The 21885-nt window shown below is 37.0% G+C and overlaps 1 protein-coding gene across 1 annotated transcript in view; it reads right to left on the reverse strand.

The window, feature by feature from the left end:
* Positions 1-14016, reverse strand: part of LOC149176426 (DNA polymerase epsilon catalytic subunit B-like) — a 75332-nt gene extending 61316 nt beyond the window's left edge. The window contains exons 1-6 of the mRNA XM_089419908.1: positions 13814-14016; positions 13458-13599; positions 13267-13361; positions 13076-13181; positions 12802-12881; positions 12494-12670 (exon numbers count right to left, since the gene is read on the reverse strand). Of these exons, the coding sequence (XP_089276034.1) occupies positions 12494-12670; positions 12802-12881; positions 13076-13181; positions 13267-13361; positions 13458-13599; positions 13814-13827 (614 nt within the window). The 5' untranslated portion in view covers positions 13828-14016. The remainder of the gene's footprint in view (positions 1-12493; positions 12671-12801; positions 12882-13075; positions 13182-13266; positions 13362-13457; positions 13600-13813) is intronic.
* Between the last annotated feature and the right edge of the window lie 7869 nt (positions 14017-21885).

A 21885-nucleotide genomic window follows, 5' to 3' on the forward strand; every position in this document is an offset into this window, starting at 1 on the left:
AGACAGACAATGGAGGTGAATACAATTCCAACAAGTTTACAAACTTCTGCAAGCCAAATGGTATCTGGGGAGAGTTATCTGCACCTTATACTCTAGAACAAAATGGCATCGCAAGAAGGAAGAAAAAAATAATGATTAAGAGGGCTCTGTCAATGATATCAAAATAGCATTGCAAAAAGGAAGAGAAAAAAATTGAGCAAGAGGGGCAGAAGTTTACAAACTTCTGCAAGCCAAATGGGATCTGGGGAGAGTTATCTGCACTTTATACTCTAGAACAAATGGCATTGCAAAAAGGAAGAAAAAAATAATGATTAAGAGGGCCAAGTCAATGATAACAAAATGGCATTGCAAAAAGGAAGAGAAAAACAATGACCAAGAGGGGCTAAGTCAATGACGAAGGCAAAGAAATAGCCTGGGGTTTTTTCAAGCTGAAGCAATTCATACAGTTTTTTTCTTTGTTGGACAAGGAGAAAGCCTAGTGTAGAACAAATCAAAGTGTTTGGTTCAACTTGCTACGCTTTTGTTCCCAACGAGAAGAGACGAAAGTTTGATAATAAAAGTTCAAAGGTAATCTTTCTTGACTATTTTCTAGAAATGAATGCTTACAGAGTATATCAACCAACTACCAAGAAACTGGAGGTTACTTGAAATGTAATCTTCAATGACGGAGACACAGTTCTCAGTATGGATACAATATTGGAGGATGTTGAGCTACTATTGGTTAACAAACTGTTGTTGAATTGGATGTAGGAGATTTCTCAATACTCTCCCCCACAAAGTTGTCATATTAGTCATGTATTTGTTGATTCTAATCTTAATGATGATTCATCACTGAGCTTGTAGGTGAAACATGTGCATTCACTTCTAGAAGAGCCTTCTTTACTTGAAAAGGACTGACCATTGTGAAAGCAAATTATTAGGTTAACTGACAAGACACAGAGATGCTTCCTAAAGAAGGCAAAGGACCATCCAGACACATTAAGGAGACTCCTCACACCAACTTGGCTTTTTTGGCGAAGACTGATGACATAATCAAGTCCTCATCTTTTGAGGAGGATGCCAAGGACCATGAATGAATTCAGGATATACAAGAGATGTAATGTACTTAGTTAACAAAAACAAAGTTCTGAGCAACATACAAAGAATATAAATTGCTGAAAGTAAAATAGGAGAAACAATGATATTGGACCCGCAGAATATAAACCCTTGCACTGATTATACAGAAAGAGAGCAATGCTCACTAGCCTCTTCAAGGGAGAAACCTCCAATTGAGCAAAGTTTTGATACAATAACAATACTTGGAAAAACATTAAATAGCCTTCTACATCTATAGATAGACTCTCAATAGAAAAGCCCCAACCACTTGTGGTCCCATCATTAATGAGTAGCAAACACCTACTGGGCCTTATTTAATAGACAACCCTTTTGCATTGAATGACTACCAACTACCCAATGGGGCTTATTAAAGAAGATGGCATCATACATTAACTCTCCTAAGTATCCCGAAATAGGGAGGTTAGGATAGGGCCATAACACCCCCTCCCTCTTCAAAAGCATTGTCCTCAAGGCTGGAGGTGTGGAAACTATTGTAAAATCATTGTTGGTTCCCATATGGTGTCTCTAAGCTAAGTATCTGTTTGTTGTATCAAGACTTCCCAAATAGTGCACTAGCATAGAACACTCTCTTATGGGCCATGGCCAATATTGCCCCCAGTTGTGAGCAAAAGGAACCTTCTTCATAAAGTTCAAGAAGGTTGGTTTGAACTCAGCAATTCAACCCCACAACCTTGTTCAAACAAGACACTTGAAAGACTAGTTGGATCTTGGAGTGGGTCCATAGAACTTTGGTGCTAGCTTCTAGTGATCCTTGTCTTTGAGAGAAGTTTACTTCTAACTCTGGAGACAAAGAAACACACAATTCCATTCTTCAAAATAACACTCAAAGCAATGTTAATATACCAACAGCTATGCATAACACTACAAGATAGACTATGCAAAAACGTCTCCACATAAGGAAAAGTTGTACTAATCTTTATAGATGTCGCTTTTATTGGCTACTCAGTGTTGTCGAGTCATTCATCAACTTGATGTCAAATCAGCATTCCTCAATGGTACAATCATGAAGGAAGTATCAATGGCCCAAACACCTAGTTTTGTCAGGAAGGGCATGTAGGTTTTAACCCTGTACAGAAATTACCTGCATACAAATTCTAAAAACAAAAAATAAACAATGGCAAGAACATAAAACATAAAACAGATATACACAGAGATTTTCCCCTGGATTCCAAAACTGGGACTACTAGATTGATTTTTCATTATGTTCCTTTCAATGTTACAATACAAATATATACATGTTGAAGCATTCATAAATCCCAATCCATTAACCCTGGATTAAAACATAACCGTAGTTTCCTTGACCGGATTTACAAAATACCATGGGCAGAAAACCATCATGCCCAAAACCATGTGCAAAACCCATGCACAAAACCATAGATAGGTACATAGCAAAAAACCATCATGCCCAAAACCATGTGCAAAACCCATGCACAAAACCATAGATAGGTACATAGCAAAGAGAACTTGCTACGTAAGCTAAGGAACGCATTGCGTGCTTTGCGGCAAGCTCCTAGAGCTTGGTACTCTGGAATACATGATTATTTAGTGCAACATGTCTTTGTGATGTCCCCTTCAACAAAAAACCTTTACGTAAAGTTTTATGATTCCCAATATATTATTTTGTTGTGTATGTTGATGAGATGGTGGTTATTACATGCACAAGAGGTGGATAACTTTAAGGCAAACATGAAGAAAACATTCAAGATGACCTATATAGGTCTTCATCATTATTTCCTTGGTGTTGAGATCCAAAAGTAACCAAGCAACCTGTCCAAAGCAAGTATGATAAGGAATTTTCAAATGCAAGACTGGAAGCCATCCACCACTCCTATGGATGAGGATCCAGTCGATCCTACCTCATGCAGGCAATCAGTAGGTAGTCTCATTTACCAGATAACTACACGCCCATACATTTCCTTTGTTGTTGGGTTATGTTCTAGATTCATGTATGATTCACGGCATTCACATTGAAAGAGTGACAAGAGGATTATGAGGCACCTTAAGGGGGAAGTTGATTACAGAATGGAGTTCACTATGAGATCAAATTTCAAGTTGACTAAACATTCTAATCTTGGTTGGGCGCAGAACAACTTTTCTCTATTGTTCTAAAATTGGAGTTTGCTTCAGCAGTGATATCTTGGTGCAACAAGAAGCAGTTTGCAGGCGGAGTACAGAGCTACCATGAATGCTGCTCGTGACGCTACATGGCTCATAAGGGTCCTTACTGATGTTGGCAGTTATCAGAAGGGTCCCACTACTATCTTCTGCAACAACCCGAGTGCCCCGAAGTAAGAAATCTTGTTCATGCGCACACCAATCATATATAAGTGCATCTACACTTCATCAGGAAGCGGATCCACCTTGATGTGGTGGACTTAGCTTATAATCCTACAGAGAAACAGCTGGTTGACATATTTACGAAGCCGCTTGGTCCAAACAAATTTCAGAGAATTAAAACAGAACTTGGGTTGGAGAGAGGGTAATTTGCCCGTCAAATACGGTTAAAAAATTCCCAGAACCATAATTATTCTTCATCAAACTGTCAAAACGGGAGTCATCAAAACCATTTGAGGCCGTTTAGTTCTGAAATTCCACCCCTGATCAGAGATACAATGAGGCTCACATTACAGGGGCGTGTTGGAATTAATGATTAACAACTTAGTGTGAATATCATTACCACTTAGCCCAAGATGATCTGATCATGAAGCAAGAAGGCAGCTGAGAAGAAACTTAAATAAGGCAAAGACATAAACAACACCGAGATTCCATAAGAAAAAATCCAGAACCCATTTCATCAATTTGATGCCATACCGAATGGCACAAAGGCCAGTAGTCTCTTTGCTGCCTCCAAGCGTAGTCTTGTGGCCTTCGTGTACAACTCTTCTCCAAGCAGCCGAATGACACCTCCTAAAATCCTCTGTATGGCAACTCTGGCAATGCAAAGGCAGATTGCAGCCTTCCAAGGGGCAGAAGACAACATCCAATTTCTCAGTAGAAAGCTTCAACAGAGTAAGAAACCCCCTCCTCCCAACGAAACCAAAAATTAAAAATTAAACAAAAAAAAAAAAATTCATTCTGGTGATTTCTCGGCTAAAGACCTGATCAAACGCTCGGTATAAGGGCGTATTCACCAGCATTCCTTCTTTTATGATTTAGTGGAACAAGGAAAAACCATTCAATCCCAAGCCAGAAAATAATTGACAAAAATCTCTAATCCATGCTCGAAAATGCATAAAATGAAGAGATTTTAGACCTGAATAAACTTACCTGGAAGCACAGCCAATGATGATATTTTGCCATTAACCGCGATCGCCATGGTTAATCCTATTGCTGGTCGTGGTATCCGTCTGCAGCTCCTTCCTCGCTTTTATGTATAATATTCCACTCTGGTCACCTCGACTGCGCTAGTTTGATCGTCGAAATGAATGCCGAAGTGATGCTAACAGGCACACGTAACAATTTTACACGTGTATGTGTATACGAATATGCTCATGTATATTTTATTATACCAAAATACGTATACATTCACCGTACATAATAGGTATGAAATAACTATTAGTAGTTTAATCCAGGTTATAGAGGTATTTAGTAAGAATTATGTGAAGAGAATATATATATATACATGTGCAAAATTGTGTGGAGGATGAAAAGTATTTTAAGAAATCAAATTGTTGGGGTTAATTGTGAAAAAAAAATGGTTTTCAAAGGAATTTTGTATGATAGTGATGACAATGTGCAATTCAATAGGCTTAAGTCTTAATTTAAATTTGATTTAAGTCTTAATTTAGATTTTAAAAATAAATTAATAAAATTATTTAAGAAAATCAAAAATAGTTAAAATAAAAAGAGTGATTTTTTTTTGAATTCTATGACAAAATTTTAGTTCAATAATATTAACCTCCATTATCATCATCACATAATTTATTGATATAGTAATTTTTTAATAAGATAATAGTTTATAGTTCAATAATATTAACCTCCATTATCATCATCATATTATTTTTTGATATAGTAATTTTTTAGTAAGAGAGTGACTGGTAAGGAATAGCGAACAAGGCTTTTCTCTTTGAAGTGGACATGCTTTGGCACCTATTGTTTATTGATATTGAAACAATCAAAATCCATTATAATCTGAGTTCCCACCTTCTGCGCTCCATACTTCCACAACCATCACAAAAGCCAATTTTGACTGATAAATCAGCGTCCTTGCTCTGTCATCGATGGTGTGATTTTCTTGAAGCGCTATGTCAACTATTGAGGGGTCTGAGAAAACCACAAAACCGAACCCTCTAGCACAACCTGTGAGCCGATCTTCTAGACATGTTCCAACCATAGTTTTAAAATTCGGCTGATTCGAAACAGAAACGGTCGAGTTGATCCGTTTCATTGCCCAGAAATGTGACTCGATGGAGGAAACGGTTCAGTAGGCCGAGTCATGGCCGACTCGACCAACTCGGCCGTTTCTGTATTGACTCGGCCGAGTCATAACCAGTGGCCTATAACCCCATCAAAACAACGATTTGACATTTTTTTAATGAAGTTTTGAAGTGTTTGCTGATTGGTTTGAACTCCAAAGTGTTTTATGAATTAGTTAAATGTTATTTGGAGTCCATTTCCCCCTCCCAAACCCTATTTAACACACTCAAATGCTCTCTACTATTGATATGCTATTCAAATTTCATGGTAATGTTAAATTCTTAAAGTAAAAGTGACATTCTCCTTAATCTTCATTTTCATCCTTTTACTTAAATTTTTAACATTACCATGAAATGACTCAGGATGTTTGAGAGTGGTTTCGGCCTCATTGGATTTCATATGGAGAAAGTAGAATTTTAGATTTCATTCAAAATCCAGCAGACTTATCAGTTTTTCAGGATTTCAAGATTGGAGGATTGCAATGTTTCCATTGAATTTTGTCATGTATTAGGGTATGGAACTCGTATTTAATCAAGAGCACCAATCCCTCTATGTACCTTGATGTTAGTGACATTGGTTGTCAAACTCCTCTGGGATTCGCTCCCAAACCAAGAGCTTCTGAAAATGTCGCTCCCGCTCCCGTTTTCGCTCTTGCTCCCACTTTCGCTCCTGCTCCCAACTTCCAAGTAACACTGAGCCAGATGATGCGGGCAACTCTAGCAGTAGCCAGTAGTACTGGTCACAGACTTTTGTTGTAGAGGCCATTTATAGCCTCCTTGGTTATGTGTTTTTGTTTTGATCTCTATATCATCATCGTGTATGTATTGGACAATGCCTTGGGTGCCATTTTGATATAATGGATATATTCATGAGCCTACTTTGATCATATGTTGTCTTCTATCTATATTCTAATGCTGTGTGTTTGGAAACATGAATGAAAATCTTTAAAATTATGTGTTTTTATAAAAAATAAATATTTAATGTATTTTTTACAATGACCGAGTCATTGAAATCGAGTCGGCCGAGTCGATACCGAGTCGGAGTCGGAGTCGGAGTCGAAGTCGACCCTCGGCCGAGTCGAAGTCGGAGTCGGAGTTTTAAAACATTGGTTCCAACTTTTAAATCTCTCTTGCTATCAGGGAATCAAAACAGTTAGGAAATTGTTCTAACTTAAATACCTCTGAAAATGGAAGTTTGCCAAAAAAAAATGGGCAACCTCAACAAGTTTTGTCCTCTCAATGCTTATGGGAAATCATAAATGAAAGTTGTTTGAACGTTCATGTCTCCAAAGTCCAAACAAGTTAAATCTGGAATTGTTAATGATGAGTAAGATTTGGCATTTCCTTTTCTAGGAAATGAGTGTGTTCATTTTTACTATTTAGTACAACAGAATTTGTAGGAAATAATATATGTATAATATTTCTTAGTTTATGATGGAATTTTCAATTGCATAAGTGCACTATGGAACATTTTGTTTTATTTTACAGTGAAGAATTTTGGAGCTAGTGCATGGTGCATCTACTCCTATAGTTACCATAGTTTGAGATAACCATTTATGAAAAAATGCATTTTTGTATGACTATTTTGTTTAAAACTGCCAATGTTTTTTACAACAATCTATACGCTGCCCAGTGTGCCGTAATCTATATGCTGCCTCCAGTTATTTAGCATGATTCTTTCCTTAATTAACTAGTTAGATTAGGTACATAATACAAATTTCAAACTTCAAAGTTCAAACATATATGGCATTTTTAATTTTAATTTTTTATTGTCTTTTACAGGAGCCAAATTAAACAAAAGGCACACCTACAAATCTTAATAGAAGCCACAATTTAAACAAAAGTCCAAAACAACAACAATGCCAAGGGAGAAGGACTTTGCTTGCGCTTATTGTGACAAGATTCCTAGAGACCCCAAGCTCCTTTGTAAATTTTGTAAAGCGAAATGTAGTGGAAGCATTTATGGATTCAAGTACCACCTTGCACAGATACCCGACCATGATATAGGTCTCTACAAAGACGTTGACGAAAATGTCAAACACCAAGCAACCTTGGCCATTGATATGTTGAGTCAACATAATGCCAAGAAAGCAAAGCAAAAAAGAAAAAGAAATAGGAACTCCTGGAGTTGACAATTTTTCTTCCACTACCCCCTTGTCATCTCCCTTTGTTGAATCCTCAATGTTGTTCCCAAGTTTCCCACACATGCCTCCAAGTCCAAGTCAAACTCAAGGCCAAATGAATCCTCATGCATTCAACACTGGATGTGGAAACATGAAACATAAACACCTTTTTGGCTCCCTGCACAAAACCCGGTGTGTTTTTCTTGAAGAGCTATGTCGACCATTGAGAGGTCTGAGAAAACCACAAAAACGAACCCTCTAGCACAACCCGTGAGCCATCTTCTAGACATGTTCCAACTTTTAAATCTCTCTTGCTATCAGGGAATCAAAACAGTTAGGCGATTGTTCTAACTTAAATACCTCTAAAAATGGAAGTTTGCCAAAAAAATGGGCAACCTCGACAAGTTTTGTCCTCTCAATGCTTACGAGAAATCATAAATGAAAGTTGTGTGAACGTTCATGTCTCCAAAGTCCAAACAAGTTAAATATGGAATTGTTAATGATGAGTAATCTAGGAAATGAGTGTGTTCATTTTTACTATTTAGTACAATAGAATTTGTAGGAAATAATATATGTATAATATTTCTTAGTTTATGATGGAATTTTCAGCTGCATAAGTGCACCATGGAACATTTTATTTTAGTTTACAGTGAAGAATTTTGGTGCTAGTGCACAGTGCATCTACATCTACTCCTGTAGTTACCATAGTTTGAGATAACCATTTATGAAAAATGCATTTTTTCATGACTATTCAGTTTAAAACTGCCAATGTTTTTTACAACAATCTATATTTTGCCCAGCCTGTCGTAATCTATATGCCGCCTCCAGTTATTTAGCATGATTCCTGCCTTAATTAACTAGTTAGATTAGGTACATAATACAAATTTCAAACTTCAAAGTTCAAACATATATGGCATTTTTAATTTTAATTTTTTATTGTCTTTTACAGGAGCCAAATTAAACAGAAGGCACACCTACAAATCTTAATAGAATCCACAATTTAAACACAAGTCCAAAACAACAACAATGCCGAGGGAGAATGACTTTGCTTGGGCTTATTGTGACAAGATTCCTGGAGACCCCAAGCTCCTCTGTAAATTTTGCAAAGTGAAATGTAGTGTAAGCATTTATAGATTCAAGTACCACCTTGCTCAAATACCCGGCCATGATATAGGTCTTTGTCAAATACCAAGCAACCTTGGCCATTGATATGTTGAGTCAGCATAATGCCAAGAAAGCAAAGCAAAAAAAAAAAAAAAATAGGAACTCCTAGAGTTGACGGTTTTTCTTCCACTACCCCCTTGTCATCTCCCTCTGTTGAATCCTCAATGTTGTTCCCAAGTTTCCCACACATGCCTCCAAGTCCAAGTCAAACTCAAGGCCAAATGAATCCTCATGCATTCAACACTGGAGGTGGAAACATAAACACCTTTTTGGCTCCCCGCACAAAACCCGGTTCCCAACCTACCTTGAATGCCACTGGTTTGAAAAAAAAATATCCATAGTTAGGGAAGGAAGGCCATTGTTAACTTATGGTACTATTCTAACATACCTTTCCACTGTGCCAGAAGTCCTTATTGGCAAGCTATGATTGATGCAGTTGCAGGTCCAGGGTTCAAAGCCCCTTCATCAGAGAGCCTTAGGACATATATGGTAGAAATTGTAAAAGCTTAACATGCCTAACCAATGATTTTGGTTTGAGTGAAGGGTTCATCTCCTCAACCTTATAATATGGCAGAAAAAGCTTAGCATGCCTAACCAATTATTTTCTTTTGAGTGAAGGGTACATTTTGTTAAGGTCATGGTAGAGGAGTTCAACAATCAATACGACCAACAACAACGAAGTTCAGCAATCAATGCCACCAACATCAAGGTACCTAAAGGGCATCATGCTCTTGATCAAATGCCATTCTCATACCCTCACGCATGACAGAATCAAATGGAAGCATTGCAATCCCCCAAATCCTGAAATCCTGAAAACCATCAAGTCTGTTGGATTTTGAGTGAGAACTAAAATTCTAGTTTCTCCATATGAAATCCAATGAGGTCGAAACCACTTTCAAACATCCTGAGTCATTTCATGGTAATGTTAAAAATTTAAATAAAAAGATGAAAATGAAAGAGAAAAAAATGTCACTTTTACTTTAAGAATTAAACATTACCATTGATTGCCAGCGTTGCTAGGGTTGAGATGTGTGAGGCAGATGAGAGGGCAGGCGTGCTTTTAAAGGCTTGGAGATGTTGTTTTTGGAGGGGAATAGCCCCTAGTTTGCCTCAAAACCACTCACATTTGCCAAAAAACATGTCCCGCAAGGTTCGCGACCAAGCTGGTAATGAACCTGTCAATTTATGGAAAAATCAGTCGATTTCGTCACAAACTAGACGGTATATGGCCGGTTTGAAGAAAACCCTAGCCCTCCAAGACATCTAACCAAGTTTAATGACTAGTTCAACCATGCGAGCTAATGAACTGGCCGGTTTGACCGGTTACTGATTTGACCCGGTCAGTTTTGAATATTTTGTCCACAGAAGACCAAGGAATAGGTCTGGAACTAGAGCGTACAATTGATGGCCACAAAACTATGAGTCTCTAAAGCACCACTAGCTACTAAAATGTTATTCAAACAAGAAAGATACAAAAGACATGAAAAGAAGGAAAACAGCATGGGCCAAGTGAAACAAAAATGAAAAACAGCTCTAAAATGTTGAGGCCCAAGGTCAAAAAAAACAAAAAAAGATTGTAAACAATTATGTGTATTAACTTTATTAGCAACTTGTTTATAGTATATACATTTATCATTATATCTAACTCTCACAAATGACACTTGGTCAAGTTCAATTTTCTATCTAATAAAAACACTATTTATCCCAATCAATAAAAAATTTGTTTTGTGAGCACTAACCACAACACCTGAAGCAAAGAAAAAGGAATCCAACCATGCAAGAGCCACATCCATTGAAACCCATGCAACCTTCACAAGGATGAGAAAATCGTGTTAGATTCACTCATATTCAAGAGCATTTGGTCAGACTGGAAGGTTATTGTAGATCTAGTTTGTTGTTGGCACTGGCAAGGCAGTAGAGGAGGTTTGCCCCGTCATCCCACTAGAGTTGGCAGGTTTACGGTTTTGTGTTGTCGAGCTGCCTCACTATCAATGTCGCAAGTTAGGGGAGAACAGAATTTTCTTATGGGGCGATTTGTGGCACACTGCCTCACTCCAAGGAGCGGCATTCTCTTGCACATGAGTATGATCTCCTTGCACCTGAACAACTCTCAACTACAAAATTGAGAGGCTTTATTATGGAGTCTAAGCTATTTAAAATGAATATTGGAATGTTTGGGCCATTTTGGAGGGATTGGTGTTGGCACTTTGGTCAATCGCTTCTTTAGTATGACTGCTAAACACTGTATTCAATGTTTCATCAAAGGCACTTGTTATCCCTAGTCCTTAATACATGTTGGTTGTCAAAGGATCCAAAGGATAGATGGGTGTATGAACTTATAAATGTTTGTGTAGTTCAGTTTTCTTATAAGCTGAAAGTTCTTGCATGGTTAGTGGTCTATCAAGGGATTCCATCCAAATGACAAGTTCGCCAAGAGTACACTTTCTAATGGCATTTGTCTTCCTTGCCATCAACCAGAGAAACTGAAGCACATTTTCTAGGTGTGTCAGTTTGCCAAATGTTGCTGAAGTTATATTGAGGATCAGCATTCAATGTTATTTCAAGGCAAGATTCACTGGCATTCTACCTTGGTTGGAGATAGCCTCTCTGGTCTGTAATGTTTTTTTTGTGACATAGCACTGACTATGGATCCCAACCTTATTCATCCTCTGGAAACTCAAAAGTAAGTCTGTTTTTATCATGAGGGAAGAACTCTGCCTACCTTTTCTTCTATGTGGAGGGATGAAGTACAGCTCTTGGCTAAGGGCACCCCATTGAACAAGGGTAAGTAATCTTTGTATCCAACAGTGTATTCTGATATCATTTCAGTTTCAGTAGCTTTGAGAAAGAGGTTATGATGTCCATTGCACAAACCCTTCCACTTCTCTGTACTGATTTTTCTAAAAAAAAATATGTAAATAGAAGATGTATATTCCCAAAAAAACATTATTTTTAATTATCAACTCTAAAATGTTTCAAAAGATGTTATTTGCAAGACCCACAATATAGCAAATTTTGGGTTTACTAGTACACTCCTTGTGTGTCTTCCTTGTTTCTTCATCTAACTTTGGACAACTATTCGAATTTGATAAAGAGCAGGAACAGCTTGAACTTCTTAAAAAACTTCTCAAACCAAGTCTTGCTCAAGAAAAAATCCTGGATGCTCCAAAAAATTTGAGCCTAAGAAATCCACCACATCAAAAAGGATAGATGTACTTATCTGACTAAATACCAATAAGTTTTCATGCAGAGCTTACAAAGGTAGACAAGGCAAGTAGAACAGTAGCAAGCAATGCACCATCTTACATATTGAACCAAAACAGAATAATACAGTCACTCAACTTTCTGGCAAAGCAAGGCACAAGTAACAATATTGTTGCAACTTGCAATAAGTAATTCTGATTTGCAAACGATCAAATCCTAATATATTAACATGTTTGATGGCATCATTCAGTATGATTGTGACATATGTTGAAATTTAAGCATCATATCTCAGATTCATTAATTTAAATATAGGTTCCACATTTGAATGCTGGGGAAAGCAATTGAGGAAAAGCTTCCACCTCATTTATCCTGAATCATAAATCCCAGAATTGACATATGTTAAGAAAACAGCGTTGGTTAAAGAAAATAATTTCAGGAAAAAGCAAGGCTCTTTAAAGAGTTGACTCTTACATGGTTTTAAAGCTGAAGTTTTCAGGAAAAGACCCTGGCAATGCACACCAAATCCCATCTGTATCCAGCTCTAAAGGCTTTCCAATTTTCTCTACAAGCAAGCGGGCATTTTGAATTATCTTAGCTCCAGTATACGTAACTACTCCAGCCATTTCCATTGAATACCATCTAGCCCCCCTGTATACAGAACATGTATTTGAATTGATTACACAGCAAGATTAATTTCCCAACACTGGAGAAAGGAATTATCTGTGTGCAACTATATCACATAGCAAGCACTCAAACTATGAAGTCATGAGAAAACATACTTGCGCATCACATAGCCATAAAAGGAATTAAGGATACACTTGTGTGCCAGTTGGAGAGAATCATAAACCACCACCATATCCTGGAAGCACACATAACGGGATCACTCTCAAGCTATATTGGTGAGGACAAGTGAATCCCCAAAACCCTTTCAAAAAGCCCATAATAATACTTTGCTATATTGAAGACCCAAAATTACGTTAGGTAGTACATACTAGTTACTAACCCTCTCATGACTAGACATGTTAAAGCATCAACCAGAACAGAAGAGAATACCTGCGCTTCTTGAACCTTTATTGGGTTTCCACTGCCCTTTGCTTCTGCCAACTTGCCTTTCCAGACCTTATTGAGACCTTTATACTCGTATCTTCTGTCACGAAAACTGCCAAAAGGAAATAAAATAATTAGCCGTCAATCAAAATACAAGCCATTTAAGGCAGAAATAATATGAATGCAGTGGGCCAAACCTGCGCACAGTGTCAGAATAGAAAGGGTTTTCACGCATGCATATTCCTGCAACTCGTCGTTCAGTGACTGGCTTTTCAACGACCCGTTTATAAACCTGCCAAGAAAAAGTTTCAAACGCTTGTTAAAGCTATCACATTATAATAATTATCACTATCTAGTAACTAAAACAGAATACAACACCAGACTTTACCTTTTGGCAGTACTTCTTCAAGCGATCTTTAAGTTTTGTTTGCTGCTCTTCCTTAGGGAGATCACGGAAAAAGCGTGGCAGTTGACCTTCTGGAGTGGGAATTTGCTCTGATTCAATTTGGTTTTTCAAGTGATAGTATTCACTGTCATCATAGCATGGTGTTACTACTATATTAAAAAAAACATTATCCACTAGATACAGGCCATACGAACATGAAAGAAAACTTACTAGTATACCCCCTCTCTATAGATCATAGAGAAGATCCACTATACTATACAGAAAATTAACTCAAAACTCTTGAACTTGGGCTTAAAATGCCTTTATACATTGCAGAAAATAGGAAATTGCCAGCCAACCTTCTAGTAGCCATATAGGATTCTCCTCGCCAAACCCATTCAAGTTGTCGAAGGCATGTTTTACCAGGACGATTGAAATCACATGCTGCACAAACATCATCTGTGACTATCGAAGGGGGCTGGACACAAACAAAAATATGTGCAAATTTAGTATCAAACTATCAAAACCATAATCCATTATTGAGATGGCATTTCAAAGAAAGGTTCAACCCTTACAAAGCAAAGAGAATATAGCTTCGAGAGCAAAAGGAACTTCTACCACTCATAAATTACTATCCGAAATTTACACTTTTCTATTCAGCAAACCCACATGTTTAAAATACATCTGATTCTAATGTCTCCTCTCTACTTAAGCAATTGGTTGACTGAGTATGGAGTTACTGTTATAGCTCAGTCATATCTTTGTAATAGGGAGCACAAGAACAAACAATAAATTACAAATAAAGAGGGTACAGATCAGCAACATTGTAAATATATTATTTTATTTTGAATAGAATTTGGGATACAATTAAAGTCATGCAATAACATATTATATTATTGCCTTCAAAGCTAAACACGATGACAGCTACAAAAAAGTAAATTCTAACTCTACAAAATAATGGAAAATGAGGGACTATTAATGCAAGAATCGTACTGAAAGAAATGAAGCTACGTTGTGAACCTAACATTTGGAAGATAAAATCAGAAACCACACCACTGCGGTGCAACTACAGAGGACTAAAATATTTAAGATTTTTAACTCCTTCCAGGTCATGTATTATAATATTTCCACCAAACTAATTAATAAATACAGAAATCCTATTGCTGGCTGACATAAATTTTGATTTATTATAGCAGCAATGCTTAAAAACATCATTGCATATATTTCCAATTTCTCCCGATATCTCTTATGTTTTCCAAGTTTTCTAGGTTGCAGACTTTTCTGAGTTTTCAGGTGTAAGTTTATGCTTTCTAATATTTCTGTAATCTCTTTTATTAATGTCCATTAGTGACAAAAGCAGGTTGTAGGATCAAGAGAGATACAAGATATCCAACCAGTTGTGGGTAAACCAGAGCTAGAATAAATTTTCCAATGAGACTATCTAATTCTAACTAGAATAGATTTTTAAATTGAACCACCTAAGGTCATTTTTTGATGTCAATGAAGATATGTGTTCAAATTGGCAACTAGGGCCAAATTCCACCTTGGGACAGCTCATTTGATGGAGATGATAATTGTATTAAATTCCTCTTTTCGAGAGGACCAAAATTGATATAAAGATCATCTCATTTGGACAAGTGGAAGTGTGATTTTGAATTATGCCCACACACGTGCAAATTGTTCAGGTCGGCCACATCAACATGTAGGCTCAAGAAGCCCAATGGACATGTCTCTTCACCCACAGCGAATTGTATAAATACAAGTGACCTCACACCTCATTTGGCATCATCATCACTCACAATCTTCTCTCTCCTTCTCTCATTGGTTTGTACAGCTATTGGGCAGCTCCTCTCTCTCACACGTGTGGCAAGGACGAGTTTTCTGGGCTGAGTTGCAGGACCGAAAATTGCAGGCAACAGACGAAGTTTGACTAGCATTGACCAACGGTTTGTTGACCAGCTTTGACAGCAATTTTTGGAGGATCTTTTGTCTCTTTAGGCCGCATTTCTGGGAACAGAAATTGAGGGAATCTGGGCAGTTTGACCAGCACTGACTTCAGGGTTGACTGCAGTTTGACCACAGAAAATTACAGCAGTTTTCATTTCCTTTGACTGAGTTTGACCGAGCTGTTTTTGGTTGACTTTGACCTCCTGATCAGGCCGAGTTTGACTGGGGAAGACCAAGCTGTTTTGAGGATGATTTATTGCTGATTGAAACAGCATTGACTTTCTGGTTAGGGCTGAAGTTTGACTGTAGTTGACTGCAGAAATTGACAGGACTGTTTCGACTTTAAATTGGGCAAGTCAATTTGACTTTTGTGCTCTCTCTCTCTCTCTCTCTGCTGAACTTTTGATATAATAATAAGAAGAATTGATCAAAGGGTTTTCCCCACCTTGGGGTTTTTCCTTGGCATCCGCCAAATCTGGTGTCCTCTTGTCTTGTCTTGTCTTCTACATTTTGTTTCATGTTCTATCTACTTTTACTGTGAATGTGATTAATGGTTAATGTGATTGCTACTGAAAATCTAAATTGGAATTTGCTATTGGGCTGCTTAAGGAACATTAAAGTAATTGTGCTAAGCATAGAACATACTATTGTTAACTAAAATTAACAATATGTCACCCAGTGAGTAGCAATCTAAATGTGTAGCATCAAGCCCTTGAAATTGTTCGATTATAAATACATTCATTCAAACAAACCAAATATATATATATATTTTATACCAACTAAAGCAACAATTGTCAAGAAAGTCAAAAGGTATGCTTAACCAATCAAAGCAAACAAATAAAAGTGAGTCGAAGAAAAAGAAGAGGATGCTAAGACTGGTGAACTCAAAATGGACAAACAGAAGTCAAATATATTACACAAGTGTATATACACACCTTGATGAAGGTCAATACCAACAGGTAGCATACTGTGGTTTGTGAAATGTGTGAAACTGCTCAATTCCAATAATAACACCTTTCCTCACAGATTAATAATCAATTATTCAATGTACCTCTCCTTCCACCAAAAAGAATCAAAATGCTTCATATCATGGATCCAAAACATCACTAAACATTTTTGCTTGCATGAATCAAATTCATGAATGGTAAAACATTTTTACCTTGCATGGATCAAATTCAGGACTGGTTGGACTTCATGTGACTTGCAAAAAATTGAAAATTAGCTAATACATATCTATAATTAAACAGTCTTATTATATAACGTTGGAAGAAAATCATCTAACATAATAATTTAACCAGCTCTGTAACTAAGTACCAAAATCTTTTTATGACTATATTTTGTTCAGATAGATAATGCTGCATGTTTGATTAAAACAATAGATGAGAAATAAATGAATTGTTGTTTCACATAGTTTACCATTCAAAATCCGAAGCAAATCACAAGTGATTCAACCAGATCCTACCAATAAGTTTAAGTAAATTTGGTCATATATTTACTTCATGAATAATTGAGATAATGGCAACCTTCAACAGTAATAGTCCTCATTGCACACACAAATTTTTTAAGAGAAACCATAAGGATTGAAAGAAGTTCAATACCTGAAGTCGATTGGTAAGGATAATGTTAGGATACATCGCTGCAACATCTAAATGATATATAAGAGGACACTCATCACGGTTCGGAACATCCCGCAGAGACTCCAACTGTAAATTATAAACTATAAATTAAAATAAAGATAAATGTGAAAAAAATATGATCGCTCACACTGATTAATTCCCATATTATTAGCTGTTATCTAAGATAATGACCTATAGATTTTAAAGTGTGTTTGAGGCAAATTTTTATTTTCTAGATATTGTAATAAAGGACTTGGCTTGGCTAGTTAAGTTTCATGCAGTCTTTATAGTAGATCATCCCTGCAAAAAGCTTGCCACATCTACAAGCAATTTCATAGGAAATAAGATCCATATTTTGTAGCAATTAGAACAAATGAGATTATGTAAGAATCACCAAATAAATATGACTCCACACAATTTAAGCCGTAAGACTTGCATGCAATGTACAATCAGATACACTTGGTTAGACTAAACAAAATCTAAAAATGTAGATCATGGAGGAACTTGCATTCAACGATGTGGAGAGTAGAATTTCAGAAGTCGCAAACTCCTTTGTAAGTTAAAGACAATTGAAATGCACGCATCTAGAGAGAACATACCTGTCTCTTTATGTCATTTTTAACTTCCTCGTAGTTAATTACAGAATCCAAATCCATCTTCCCCTCCACTTTTATAGCATACTGAAGATCTCGATCTAGATTGTCAATTAATTGCTGCATAAACAAAGGCATAATAAAACAATGTATCCATGCTTATCAGGTAGTTGAATATTGTTTTTGAACCACAGACCTATTAAGAAAAAGAAAGCCTGTCAAAGCATCTCTTAATGTTGGCCTGGAGATTTAAGTACAATATGTCCAAAAAAATATTACATGAAAGTTTCACTAACATCCACAAAAAGAAAGGCCTTAGAGTGCACAACACAAATTCCTTTCACAACATCTTTACAAGGGTATGCAGAGACCACTTACTCTTCAAAATCACAAAGCCAACACCAAAAGCAAGTTATTCAACTTACGAAGAGAACAACCATCCCTGATAAAAATTCCAGCAATATAATGAACCTAACTCTATAAGAGGATACAGTGTTGAAAGGCAAATTATGTCTGACCAAAATTTAATAAGGTCCTCATAATGTATGATGCCCCTAAAGGATGGTTCAATCTAAACATTAGTTGGGCAACAAAAGGAAACCAAAGCAATTTAATAAAGTCCAGATATCACAATAGAAACATATAGTCCTTGTGCATGCCATCAATGTGGGTTATGCAACGAATTATGAGTTGAGCTAATTGCATTGATCTAGTAACTAGCAACCAACATTAGCTTAAATTTTGGTAAACTGTAATTGGGGACCCTCTTTTAGCACAATATCTGATAATTACACCAATGAGAATGGAAAGGTTATTATGGTCTTTTGAAATAAGGGAATGAGATAGTCACAAATTCGTCAAAATCGAAACTGCCTATGTTAGAAGAAATTTGTAAACAAACTAGAGAGGTGTTAAGCTAGGCCTTTGAACATACAAATTAAGTCGGACAAAAATCTTTGAACCTAACTCTCTCAAAAAAGCTATTACTATAGCTTGAAGAGCTTAGAATAATGTTGAAGCTATTAAGCAGTTATACATATGATAGGAGGGCCAAGGAAAGTTTGAATGCCACAAATCAAAGCCCTAGCTATTATTTCATCCAAAGCCTCGATCCCCCATCATCAAAGCTCTATAGTAAATGTTGTCAAACCACTCAAACCTAGTTTAAGGGTCATGCCAACAATACTCAAAAGATTTTTATGGCTAAAAACCTACACCAATCTGACTTTGACTATAAACCTGCAAAGGAAAATCTTCCTAAAGAACCAAATAATTGTCTCTAGTCCACAAGACGAATCCCTTGCACCATTCGTAACAATAGAACCTACAATCTCCCATCTCGTAATGACTAACCAGGGTAGACTAGATACCTTCAAGTCCTATCCCCATATAAGAAAACAAAGGATCCTTGTTATGGTTGATCTTGATAGTACACTAAACACTCTTGATGGAAACATGTTAACTATTTAGCTCCCAATTTAGATACTTCTAAATGCTTTCCCACCAACATCTTGATTCTCAAGCCATAAACTTGTTCAATGTGAAGGTGCACAAGTTGAAACTTCCTGTGAAAGAGTATATCCTCAAGGATGATTGCTATGTCATAGATGTGGGAAGAGTAGAGATGTTTTAGATGTTCGATGGCTTATTGCCATAGGAGCCTACTCTACAAACCACCAGGAGAAATCCCTCTCCAATTAAATCAAGACAATGGACTCAAACATGTTTAAACTTTTAAAGGGCTCATTGGCTTCATAGCTTCCTCGTACTATATGGAGATAACCCCTCTTTTCTTTGTATGCATTCTTCAAAATCCATTCTAGAGGCCAGGAGATGGGTTCAGCTTGAAAATTTAGGCAAACTGATGCTGCAACAAAATCTAGAAGCATGTTTTTGCTTTTTGGGGGCTATTATATACTACTTTGCACTTTTAATGGGGCTACTATGAATTTTCTCAGCATTTCCAACAGTTCTTCATTATTGACCTGTATTGCTTGATTTTCCAACTTTGAGAACAAAGTTATTTTTTAAGGGGAGGGAATGTTGTATACTTATGCTCATGATATTGGATTAAGATTATATTTTTAAAACTGTCACTTTTTTATAACGAGGGCCCAATGAATTTATTAGTGACTTAAGTCTTCAGTTGGGATTTTGTTAGGATTTTGCATCATTATTGCTCTCTCATTTGTATCTCTTAGCATATTAGCAATACAATCAACCAGATTTTGGTATTTATTGGAGTTGTCTTCTCATTAGATTCATTTTGATGATAGATGTGTATGCACAGCAATTGTTGAATACAAAATCAGGCAAAGTTATGAATTTAGAGTAATTACAATGAAATAGAGAAAAGTAAGAATGAATATGTGCGTGTATAATTTAAACAAGTATAAAAATAGAACAACATCCATTATAAGAAAACAAAACATATTACCGTTCTCTTATTCAACTTAAAGAGTCAATGTACTTTATTTACATGTGATCAACACAGATGGAGGTGCGAACTTGAAGTACAAACACAACAAGGCCTCCAATTATGATGACAATTCAATTTGAAAACAAGGGTTCTCTTAGACGCATTAAAAACTTTCTAAGGAGGATTTTCCGCTGACGTCTTCGTATTGATGGCCTCATGACTTCACTCACTCCCAATAAAGACATGATCGATAGACTAACTAGATCATAATGACTCTTGAAATCAAATGTATAAGTCACTAAAATACAAAATAGACCTATCTCAATGTGATAACTTGGAGCTAACATCTACTCTCTCCTTTATATTAGATTGTCCTGCTAAGGCAACAACTAGATTGGCATCTCTAGTGATGTCTCTAAGCCAATTGTCAATGTTGTAAACTCATTCTTTAATTTCCTCCCCTTCATAACACGTTGATGACACCATCCTCATTGGACAAGCAACCCCACATGTATTCCTCCTCTTTGACAAAGTCATCCTTATTAATAAGGTTTTCCTCTTTGACCAAGTTATCCCCATGATGAGGTCATCCCTTTGACCAAGTTGTCTCCATTAATGAGGTCATCTCTTAGACCACATCATCCTTATCAATAATAGCATCATTCATCTTTCATTCATACAAACCATCCTCATTCATTTTGTCATCCTTAATTGATAGGTTGTCTTGTGACTACATTATTTCATCACTCACTGCACTTTTTGGAGCTGCAGGATGGCATCATAGTTCAACCCCCTTACACACGTCGACACTGGATGCATTCACTTAATATCCTACTGGGACAATTTCGTGTTGGTTCTCATAGACTCTGGATAGAGACGGGCTACCATATACCAGGATAGGATAGGATCTACCAATTGTGTCACCAACAAGAGCTAGAGACAGAGACACACATCATTTTTAGGTGCATTGAGTACGAAAGCAGAATGGGTGCAAAGCCAAGACATTGGCAAGTTGTGGCACAGGCGGTTGGGCCATTTGCATCATGGGGCTTTGAAGATAATGCAGCAGATATCTACAAGACTTCCCAAAGGTAAACTTGAGCAAGTTGACACATGCAAAGGTTGTACCTTGGGAAAGTACACCAAGTCTTCCTTTCATGATCGAGACAGTCTAGCAGTGGCTATCTTAGAGCGAGTTCATAATGATGTGTGTGGACCATTCTCGACGGCATCCACAGTGAAGAAAAGGTATTTTGTGATTTTCATTGATGACTATTCTCATAAACGCTGGATTTATTTCATGCAGAAGAAGGACCAAACCTTCATAAAGTTTTGTGAGTTCAAAGCTTTGGTCGAGAAAGAGTCAGGGAAGAAGATCAAGGCTTTGAGAAGCGACAACGGTCGAGAATATGTCTCTCAAGAGTTTAAGGACTTCTATGTAGTGGAAGGAATTAAACGAGAGTTGACAGCACCTCATAACCCACAGCAAAATCGGGTGGCCGAGAGGAAGAACAGAACTATTGTAAGGGAATCACGGGCAATGATGCATGACCAAAGCCTACCACTTCACTTGTGGGCTGTGGCATGCAACACAGTGGTCTATTTGCAGAATAGAAGCCTGCATCACATACTTAGGATGAAGACACCAGAGGAAGATTTCTCCGGTAAGGGACCAGATGTGGGTCACTTCAGGATCTTTGGCTCATCGGTATATTGCCATGTAACAAAGGATGCACGGAAGAAGCTTGAGCCGACAGAATAGTTGGGGATATTTGTGGGGCACACTGATACACCTCACAACTATCAGGTGTACTTTCCTACTAGTCGGAGGATAGTGGTTCGCAGAGATCTCAAGT

Source organism: Pinus tabuliformis, chromosome 4_1 (genome assembly GCF_031772625.1).
Source record: "Pinus tabuliformis cultivar Carrire ecotype Pingquan chromosome 4_1, CPIR1, whole genome shotgun sequence".
Classification (NCBI taxonomy): domain Eukaryota; kingdom Viridiplantae; phylum Streptophyta; class Pinopsida; order Pinales; family Pinaceae; genus Pinus; species Pinus tabuliformis.